This window comes from Clavelina lepadiformis, chromosome 1, assembly GCF_947623445.1.
Source record: "Clavelina lepadiformis chromosome 1, kaClaLepa1.1, whole genome shotgun sequence".
Lineage (NCBI taxonomy): Eukaryota > Metazoa > Chordata > Ascidiacea > Aplousobranchia > Clavelinidae > Clavelina > Clavelina lepadiformis.
This window is the reverse complement of record NC_135240.1, coordinates 25,325,669-25,336,126: the sequence shown is the minus strand read 5'-3', so window position 1 is coordinate 25,336,126 and position 10,458 is coordinate 25,325,669. Positions and strand designations below refer to the sequence as shown.

At 36.9% G+C, this 10,458-nt stretch overlaps 2 protein-coding genes across 4 annotated transcripts; one reads left to right on the top strand and one right to left on the bottom strand.

Annotated features, from left to right (window-relative positions):
* Positions 1–2,878, top strand: LOC143470132 (uncharacterized). Its single transcript, XM_076968048.1, has one exon. It carries the CDS (start codon positions 529–531, stop codon positions 2,611–2,613), a length of 2,085 nt encoding a protein of 694 aa, XP_076824163.1. The 5' UTR covers positions 1–528; the 3' UTR covers positions 2,614–2,878.
* Positions 2,879–3,913: 1,035 nt separating this feature from the next.
* Positions 3,914–9,584, bottom strand: LOC143462960 (uncharacterized). Of its 3 annotated transcripts, none has more exons than XM_076961291.1 (8): positions 8,403–9,584; positions 8,091–8,265; positions 7,796–7,961; positions 7,167–7,286; positions 6,835–6,982; positions 5,482–6,734; positions 5,282–5,315; positions 3,914–4,644 (listed from the first exon to the last, which is right to left on the bottom strand). In XM_076961291.1, the coding sequence occupies exons 1-8, from the start codon at positions 9,502–9,504 to the stop codon at positions 4,502–4,504; spliced, it is 3,141 nt and encodes a 1,046-aa protein (XP_076817406.1). In that variant the 5' UTR covers positions 9,505–9,584; the 3' UTR covers positions 3,914–4,501. The 3 variants fall into 3 exon arrangements, with proteins under 3 accessions (XP_076817406.1, XP_076817413.1, XP_076817422.1); XM_076961298.1 differs by having other exon boundaries at positions 4,502–5,034; XM_076961307.1 differs by having other exon boundaries at positions 4,502–4,788.
* Positions 9,585–10,458: the final 874 nt, after the last annotated feature.

The following is a 10,458-nucleotide window of genomic DNA, read 5'->3' as shown; positions in this document are numbered from 1 at the left end:
GCCATGTAGGGTTCTTGTCTGCCTGTAGCTGGCTAACTATCATACCTTTTAGATTGATATGTTGAGGGCAGCTGTGACAGTATATTATGGTATTGGCTTGATTTTGGCAACATAGAATTAATTTGTGTTGACTGCGAATTTTTATTAAACTTATTTTTTTAATGACCTTGTTGTTTGCATAAGATATGGTATGTTTATACGTATGCAAAAGCAAAGCTTAACTTTCTTGTAACCACTTGGAAATTACTTCTATGTTTACATTGAGATTAACTCATTTGGATACATGATGTAATTTAGGAAGAATTTAATTACTACTAATAAATTAATGATAATTTATGCACCAGTCCAATAAAAATTGAGTGCTTGGTTTTTCGATGCATATGAGTAATAAGTGGAATACTTGTGTTTAGTGTATATGTGTATATATTGCATTTATGTATAGGCCCACATTATATATATAAACAAATAGGCGAAGTATTTTGTCCCAAGGTAACCAAATGAAGAACTGAATAGTATTTTAAGTCTTAGATGACTTTACAAAATTTTATTATTTTCAGAAGAATTGCACAAATTTTTAACATGGTAATGTTTCCTAAATTTATTCTGATATGTTTTTCTGTGTACTGCCTAATAAACACTGCAGAGGGCCAGGATTGCAGACCGCACAGTGGTTTATCATTGGAGAAGATGGCTGTTTCTTCACATATTGTCATACAAGCAACTCCAAAGAAAATTACAGGAAAAGTAGGCAAGGGAAGCCATCAAATGTACAATATCACAGCCAAGGTGGCAAGTACTTTTGCTACCCACAATGGTGGATTTAAGAAGGGTGACAAAATAGAATTTGGCCCTGTTGGAAAATCTTCAGACTGCCAAGAAGTAAAACCAGGAAAGACAAAGTATTTATTATTTTTACAAAAACCTAATGACAACGATATGCTTTGGGTACAATACAATCCGATACGAAAAGTGAAGCGAAGAGATCTACGAAAGATTGGAAAACTTCTCTGCAAAAATTGCTTACAAGCACCAAAATTTAAACAAAGTGAGAAGACCTACAAGAAACAAGTTGGCGATAAAATTACAATAAAATGCAAGGTTTCTGGAAAGCCAAAACCGGGTGTTTCTTGGTACCACAACGGTAAGCTGTTGGACAAACATAACACACCGAAAGGTTTTAGAGTAAAAATACGAAAACGTGGTGGTGGTGGCACAATAAAGATTAAAAAACTAGAAGTCAAGCACAACAATAATATATTCACCTGCAGTGCCCAAAATGTTGCCTCTGATGTCATTGCCAACTACACCGTTACCCTTGTTGTTAAAGTCCCGATTCGCTGTGATCAGTGTTCAAAAGTAAATGCTGACTTATGCGGAAATCATGGCAACTGCTGTTTGGGAAGTGACAAAATTCCTTATTGTGAATGTTATGAGTCTTATAAAGGAACAAGATGTGATGAGAAGGCCTACAGAGAGTCAATAGATATCAAAGTTGAGGATGAATTTCGACATCGGCAGAGGGTTATAGCTGTATTGGGAATGTGCTTAGCACTTTTTGGCGTTTTGTTTCTCTGTATGGCTGTGTACTGCCTTTTTAAACTGAAAAGATTAAAGTCATCTCCTCCTTTTGTACAAATTGATGGCAGAACGTATACAAGAAAAACGTCTAACTATGAATTCACCCCAGGAAAAAACAGGCCTGGCCTTTCCTTTGAGAGTAATCAATATAATGCTCCTTCTCTGCAAAGTTTTAATGCAGTCAACCAAATTCACAAAGCTGGTACCAGCTCTGACATATCATCTGCTGGTGCCGTTCTTGATGAACCAGTGCAGCCAAGTTTGGCAACACGGAAGAAGATATACCCTAGAAACTTGAATGGTTATAACAACGTAAGGCCACGTTTAAATGGTACAGCTAAAAATGTTCGCAGTGGTTCCGGAATGCACCCAGCACCTTTTGGTCAACAGGAAAACGTGTCACATCAAATATCTACATCAGAACATGAGATAACATCCATGCAGGTAAATGTCAGGCCAGAAGAGAGGACTTCAGTTAAAAAGAGGTCGATTGCAGTAAGTCGAGCAACTCCTGACAATCATTATGAAAAAATATATTTGTCAGAAATTCATTCGTATCACTGCCAAACATGGGATGGAAAGCTCCCTCAATCCCACGTAGTGACTACTTTTCCACCAAACGGAGATATCAAGCAAGAAAATGTGGATGTGGGATCTTGCTCTCATGACCTTGCAGAATCTTCATTGTGCACAGACATGCATTGTTCTTCAACGGATGATTCTAGTCAAATGACCAATCAGCATGCCAATTTACCTCACACACTTCAAAATGTGCCTTCCGTTTCTGAAGACTCGCGGAGAGATTTCCGCATAACTAGTTCCAGTGAGCACACTCACAATTGCCAAGACTATGTTGTGCCACGAGGGAATAGAAGTCCTACCTCAACAGACGACCACGACGACCCATTTCGTGGTGTAGAAATACCTGATACGTCTTTGTGCTTCTGTAATAGTTCACCCTGTGAACACGATACTTTACAAGTACATTTACCGCAAAAGAATTCCACTACTGTGCCTAACATTTTATACGTATAAGCGTGCCTTTAGTGTGTAATTGCAAAATAGATAATTAAAAAGTATCCGTAGAATCAGGCTAAGGCGTGGTTAACTAGCCTATGCAGTATACATTATAAGATCGTTGTTTGACCGTTTTTGAAAAGAACAAAAAAGCAGTGAAAAAACTTTTTAGCTATAACTCTTTCCGTGGATTGCTTTACCGTTTCTCTTCACACTTATATCTGTTATTGCGTCATTTCATTGTATATTTGCACATGTCATTAAAATTGTATTTATACTTGAACGTGTAGCAGCATGTGGAAGTTATCAGACGTTCGTAGTCGATGGGAAAACTTGTCTAGATATCACCTTCATGAGCTGTAATGTTCTTACGTCAAGTGGTACATTTAATACTTGGATTTCGGATGTGATTCATTTTGGTTAAAGAGCGCGTCTAACATTTACTTCGGCAACCCGTAACGATGATTCATATCGTCAGTTAGGGCCGTTAAATGGTCTTGTTGGCGCCTCAAAACAAAGTTTACAAGGTTGTTACTACGTCGTGCCAATCACTATATAAGAAATGAAAATTGACTGTAAAAGTTTACGGTTAGGTCAACGATTAATACAAACTAAAGATATGGCAGGCAGAGATTACATAACCTCCCATATTGAAGCAAACTTCCAAAATTGAGCTGCTATTTAGTTTACCATTTGATTTTGCGGTTTCGTTCTTTGCAACGCCAAGCGAACGAGTTCAAAAAGACAGCAATTTGTGATAACAAAATCGCTATTAACAGAGAGAAAAAGGTGATAGATCGTAGACTAGAGAACTGTCTCTGCAATGAATGGAAACTTTACACCAGCACCTGCAGCTTAAGGTTATAAGGTGCAGTGAGAGGCAAACATGCGATCTTAACGCATGAGCTACCGTCTAAAAACTTATTCACCAATCTCATACGGACACATCGAACGCTTACGCACTGCGTATTATGGGCAAATACCAGTTCACCGAGAGATCAATGAGAACAGCGTGGGAATAAAAAAAACAAATAAGTACGGAATCCATTCAAATCCGTAAAGGATAAAATTTGTTCTTCCGTTCAAACCAGTTAATGATAACACCAAAGGGAACCACTATATTACTTTTCGTGTGCATCCTACTTTGGTCATCTGAGGATTTGAAAACCACTGCGCTCTCATTTTTGCCGGTTTCCGTTCTTGGTTTATAGGATGTGGACTCGCTTTATTGAGAAAACGGAGCGCACATCGGTGTTTTTTTTTATTTAACAGTTAAAATACTATTACCTTGCATGACGCGAATTTGAAGAAAACTTACTATAGTAGGTATAGTTTATTCTACATCAACATACAAACGACATAGTTCAACTGTAAAAATATAAAATTCCTGAAATACATTATTGCTAAATTTGACGAATTACACTACAAAATTGTACCGTATTTTATACCACTACCCTTGAACAAACGCATAGTCTATTGTGCAATAATACTAACTCAATAAAAAAGCAAAAAATCACAGTGAATAATTTGCGCTAAGAAACGTGGTTCATGACGACGTTAAAACATATACACACCTAAAAGAAGGTAGCAATAATAACAACGAAACTAACAGCTAATCTCTTCTAGTTCTTTACTTGAATAGTAGAACTCATTTATTAATATGCAATGGTAACACGTTATTTTCTAAACTAGTTTTCTATTGATTTGTTCTTGCATTCCTGTGTTGTTCACCGCACTTTTTATGACAAAATAAACGTCACAAAAACATGGTTAAAATTGCTTCGGATAGTGCATGGTAAACAGTGCGGAATATATAATCAAAATCAATGTTAAGTCTCTACACAGTCTAGTCTTATGGTATACATGGGAAAACCTCTTCAGGTTTTATTGCTCATTTTCATATACATTAAATACTTTCTGATAGGTTCATCAGTTTTTTTCTTTTCTTCGCAGCGGAATAAAGGACGGCTGACGTGCTTTCTAGTTTTCTGGCTGTGTGACCAAGAACCTCAGCTATCTTGTCAGAATTGCCATCACAAGAAGATAATCCTGTACATATAAGGTAACCAACAACATAATAATGTGTTTTTGTTGTAATAATTGACAAAGTCTTTGCAGATTGTGACAAATCCGAAGCAGTGTTGACATAACAAATGATTTTCGTAAATGATAGAAAGCATTGAGCTCAGAAATCTGTGACATACACAACAAAAACACTTTACCAAGTCATACACTTAGGCAAGCCATTGATCTAAATAGCGCCATACATAACAAGCGCAGGATCAACGGAAAAATCCATATCTTTACAACGATAACAAAGCTCTGTGTTTACACGGTCAACAAGTGTTCTCATTAACAAGAACGATCAATCAACAAGTTAGCAACCGCTTAAAGAAATTGACAGAGAGAAAGCAGTAGTCCAGTCAATGGCCAACTTGTCTGCAAATGTTTGAAATTTAACGGTTACAACCAGAACCGATTTGAAACTACCCCATGATTGAATAATACCGTATATACATACAACATAATAAAGGTATGGTATGGGGCCTGGGATATTTAAGTTGTATCTATTTTGATCTGGTTTTGAATTATACAGTAATTAGAACAGCTACCGAAAATGATACAACGAAATATCACACTTATATGGCAAGAAAATTACAGTACAGTCAGGTTTAAAATTTCATACCTGTTTGTGATGCATTGTCTTCATGCTGATGAACCTGGAAATACAAAGAACAATCCATGACAATATTTCTTGCACAACAAACGTTTCAACAAAAACTTCCTTCTGTGTAGTGTTAAAAAGTGCTTACAACTAAAATTAAAAAATAACTGAGTCAAACTTAAAAAATAACATACAGTATTTACCATAGCTTTCATTTCTACCTGATGTGGTTTCATTTGTGTTTCAGCTTGTGGTCTTGAGTGGTCGAAATCACCCCAAGCGCTGATTTCATTCGAAGCCCTATTCAAATTCCCCGAAAAGACAGAATAACGATTGGTTGGGATATCTGGTGGTAATGGATGGTAACTCTCTGAGCTTCCTGTACTAGATTTTGAAGCTGGCCCACGTGAGAATGAGGCGAGTGATTGTGAATAAAGCTGTGAAAGAGGTTTGGAAGCTGGTTCATCTAGCTGTGCTGAATGCTTGTAGTTCTGAGAAGTAACACCATTGCAAGGTGCTGAATTATATTTGCCCGGATAGTATGAGGAAGGTTCATAAGTGGATTTATATTGCTGCCTTAATGGACTGGTTAATAGAAGTCTCTTGGCATTGGTCAAGACAGAATTGCTTTTAGAAAGGTCTGATTGTAATTTGGCTTCAGCAAGCTTTTGTGACAACAGATAATCTAAGGATGGGTCAGTTGGGGGTGTGCAAACCCTGACATCTGTATTAGGTGGTTTTGTATAAAAATGGGCGCTTGGTTTCACACTGTAATCACAAAGAGGGTTTGGATATAAAGCAGTGTCATTACTTCCTGTATTTGATTTTCCTGCACTTGTAGCTATTGATTCAGGAAGGGTGCTTAAGCTGTGAACTCTAATATAATCTGTTGAAACTGACGGCTTTGACCCAAAGTCCAAACGTTCATGGATCAAATGAGAAACAGAAGAAGCATGGACTCTGGAGTTTGATTCTGCTTGACATGCATCAGTAACAAAATCCCGAAACTTATGGTCGAACTTTGAAGATCTATGTTGGACTCCAGCGTGTGGGGAAGCTAGTTCATAGACATAATTGTGTTGGGACAATTTTGTTGAAGTTTGGAGATGCTTTGACGCAGGGATGTGAGGTCGAAGTTGATCCATATCATGCAAAAGAGGTGGAATTTTTCTGTTGTACCTAACAACTTCTGGAGTGCTTATCTCTTGCTGTAGGTTATGTGAAACATATCGAACCTGATCACATGGAAGGGGCACATCATGCTGATTTCTTGACAACATAGAGTTGCTGAGAAGTTTATCATCGGCATTGGCTGATAATAAATTCAACTGGGGCTTCATATCTGGATGAGATGGTGCTGTCTTAGCATCTAAGTTAGTTAATTTTGGTGCTTCAACCAAATTTTCCCTTGTGACTGCATCGATTTTGCTTTGCTGAACATGGGGTCTTGAAGATCCAAGTTTTTGTGGTAAGTCTGAGTACAGAAATCGTATAATTTTATACATTAATAGTATAAAAAAAATATAAGGTTGATGATTTTACTCTAGCTGATGTAATAATGAATATCTTAACACCTGCTGGTGCTGCAGACCCAAGAGAATCGACAGAGTCGTGTGTTGTTGAACCAAGGTCAGACATATCCATCCTTGATACTCCATTTTCTTTTAGCTTTAACATCCAGTAATCAGGCAGGGGCATGGTCTCCAACAGCAAGATAACCTCCTTCAAGATACAAGCAATGACCAAGTAACATTTGTGTAATCAGGAGGTTAAGCTTCCACAAAATACAAACAAACAAGTAGTAATCTTAAATGACATGTCATATTATTATAAATTTTGAATGGGCACATTGAGATTTGTAGAAATCTTAGCAACCCTTAGAGAATCAAAAACTGTTGATTTAAACCTTAAATGCTGGTCTCTGCATAGGTGAGCTGTCCCAGCATTTTTCAATAAGAAGCTGCATGCTCTGTGGAAGGGTTTCAGGGAAATCAAGTCTCTTGCCAGTCTGGATCATATCCAACACCTGCAAATAAAAGTGACAAAATGTATGAAGCCAATATGAAGCAAAGACTGCCAGGAAAAGATCGCTACTAGAACAGTTGCACATGTAACCACGTGTTGTAAAGACTAGAGTCAAGCCTCGAGTCGCATTTTTGGTGACTCGACTCAAATCAAAGATACTAAATGACTTGGCTTGAGTCAAAGCCCAAACCAACTCAAGTCATGCTATGACAACTCTGACGGCAAGAAAACTTTAGGTAACAAAATTGAATATTTTTCTAAAAACTTGTAGACAGCTATGATGTTATAGTAACCAATTTCATGCAACACATAGTGTGACCTCAGAGTAGTTATTAAGTTAAAGGCATTGACTTGACTTGAGTCACAGTTTAAACCGAATAGACTTGATTCACAAATTAAACTAACTAGACTTAATTCAAGTCAGAAGAAAATAACTTGGTTACAACACTTTAACACTACATTAAACCTAACAACTAGAAGCAACAAACATGTTAAATAACTGTTACACACTTCTGAAGTGGTTCTTCCTTGCATGGGGTCTTCCCCTGTTGTCATTTGCCAAAGAAGAATAGCAAATGCAAATACATCTGTTTTGATGGTCAAATGAGCTGGGTACCTCATCAATTCAGGGGCTAGGTATGCCAGGTTGCTTGCATTTGAAACACCAGCATCCAGTCTAAGAGCATATAAAAATAGCTAAATACAGTTGGCAGAAACATTGCATGTAGCATTCATTTTGTCCCAAATACATTTTATATTCAGTTTAAATTAATTAATTATCTGTATATACAGAAAACATATTAACCTGATTTTTGAAAATCCAAAATCTGCTACTTTTGCTCTGCTATATGGGTCTACAAGCACATTTGAAGGTCTCAGGTTAAGATGCAGGATTGGTGGCTTTTGGGTATGTAAATAAGCCATGCCCAAAGCCACGTCTCTTGTTATAGAAAACAAACTGGCTGGGTCGAGTCCACCACCTTTCACACATACACAAATCAAATGAGTTCAGTTTAAACAGCAACATGTTATATATGATAAGATCAATGCCCAACAGAAACCTACCGATTACCGTATATATTAGAAATATTTGCAATTGAAATATGCTTTACCATACCTGCTCTCGTTACCATGTCTAAAACTGTTTTTCCATGAACAAATTCTGTGACAATTAATGGCTCCATAGGAGCAGTGCAAACACCCATGACACGCACAATATTCCGATGCTGAAGTAAAACAAGAAGCCCAGCTTCTGCAGCAAGATAACTTCTATCAGATGCAGTCATCAGTCCTGGCCTGACAAGCTTTTTCACTGCTACAGCCTTCCCATGGAGTGTACCTTCATACACATTTGCTATACGACCTTCACCAACCATGTCAGCATTGTAAAAGCACAAGTCATTGAGCATTATCTCAGGAGATTTTAGAAGTTTTTCTTTATTCCTTTTAACTATTTTTAGCTCTGTCTGTAGTTTTAAAACCCGCCGTTTATACTTATCTCTTTCAGTGTGCAACTTTCTTATGATGGACTCTGGTGTATTGGTAACAGGTGGATTTTCTACATTTTTATGAATGTTGCTGGTATCTAATAATGGTTGCTGTTTAGGTTGCACGTTAACCCTGATAATGGAATTTGGATGCAATGGATAACCTACAGAGTTTTCAGTATGATTTTCATTTTTTTTTGCACTTGCCGTATTGCTAGATAGTATTTGAGCTTTCACTTTCGAATTGTTTAAACCATCAACTCTGACGCTGTTATGGCCATGAGACATGGATACATCAGGTTTCATGCTTCTCATATGCTCATCAAAATTTTCTTGATGGGTTCGAAGTTCCTGTATCTGCTCCTTCAAAGTGTCACACATTTTTCTGGCTTCAATCAATGTTTCCTCATTTTTATCAAATTGACTTTTAGTAATAAAAGTACTGTTTAAAGCTATTTCTTGATCATTTCCATCAGCTTTGGGTGGAGTAACTCTACCATACATTTCCACTGCTGAGAACAAACGGCTACCAGTTTCCTGCATAGGACTTTTATTCCAGCTCAAGTTGTTCTTTTGATTAGCTTCTGCTTTTGATTTTCGTCCTTTCCTTTTTGATTTTTGATGATTACCAGACTGTTTTGTTGCACAGCGACGTTGGTAAGCCAAAGTGGGCTTCAAAAACCCAGCATGAGGTGAACATGCTTGACCATGTTTTTTGATTTTTCCAACCATTTTAACAATAGCAACAAAACCTACAAGTAACAGATTATCAACCAAAATATTTTTCCAGTTGACAAACAACCTTCAGTCTGTTAGCTAGTAAATACAAGATTTTTATAGTTGATTATACTGTATTTAGACTAGATAAAACCATGCAATATCCAGGCTTTCAATGTAGCCTAGTTATTGTTTCAGATAGCCAATTTTAACAAATTACAGCAACATGATTTCCATCGTTACGAAACTAGGAATGACAGTGACATTAAAATATGACTTTACGTAGAAGAAAAAACAAAAATAATAAAAGATCAAGTATTTGGGTAGCTGTAAATGGTTTTATGCAAATGTTGTTTCCACATGTGTGATTTAAAACTCCAAATAGAGAGTTTGCAAATTCTCCAACCTGCGGCAGGGATTTTAAGTTGGCGTATTATTTGGTCATATCACTTTCGACATTTGTTCCAATTCGGTTAAACAATTTGTAGTGTGCATTGTATCATTTATTTTTTTTCATTGAATGTGGCAGTGTGGGGAGCAAAAAGTATGTTGTTAACTTCATTGTCCTGCAGAGTGTAGCATAAACAGATAGGCTCGACTTGAAAGTATAGCAGTTTTCGATGAGAAATTGTGCATGCAAAGACACAAATTGCATCGTGATGGCGTGCATTAAATCCTAATTTTTTTTTGTTTCTTATAAAGGGGCATTCAAACAACCAGTTCTTCTTTGATATTATTATTATAAATAGCCGCGTGTAGATAACAAAGGTTGGCATGCACGTTGATGAACCTTGTGCATGCATGTGCAACACTTTCCACTATAACAGATAGGCACAACAGAAAGTGTTTTTCATTAGCTTCAATGGCGCACTTTAGGTGCGTAATTTTACACAATTTATGACTTGGACAGAACTTCTGTGCACTAAATTTTCTGTTGTAGGCCTATTAAAGATTGAATTAATCAAACTG

What these genes read in the sequence shown, in the direction of transcription:
- LOC143470132 (XM_076968048.1), top strand. Translation starts at nt 529, where the DNA reads ATGACTTTACAAAATTTTATTATTTTCAGAAGAATTGCACAAATTTTT.
- LOC143462960 (XM_076961291.1), bottom strand. Translation starts at nt 9,504, where the DNA reads ATGGTTGGAAAAATCAAAAAACATGGTCAAGCATGTTCACCTCATGCT. An exon ending in TGCAGAGACCAGCATTTAAG is followed by an intron (nt 6,983 to 7,166) that starts GTTTAAATCAAC and finishes TGTATCTTGAAG; the next exon opens with GAGGTTATCTTGCTGTTGGA. An exon ending in CACAAATGAAACCACATCAG is followed by an intron (nt 5,316 to 5,481) that starts GTAGAAATGAAA and finishes TTGTATTTCCAG; the next exon opens with GTTCATCAGCATGAAGACAA.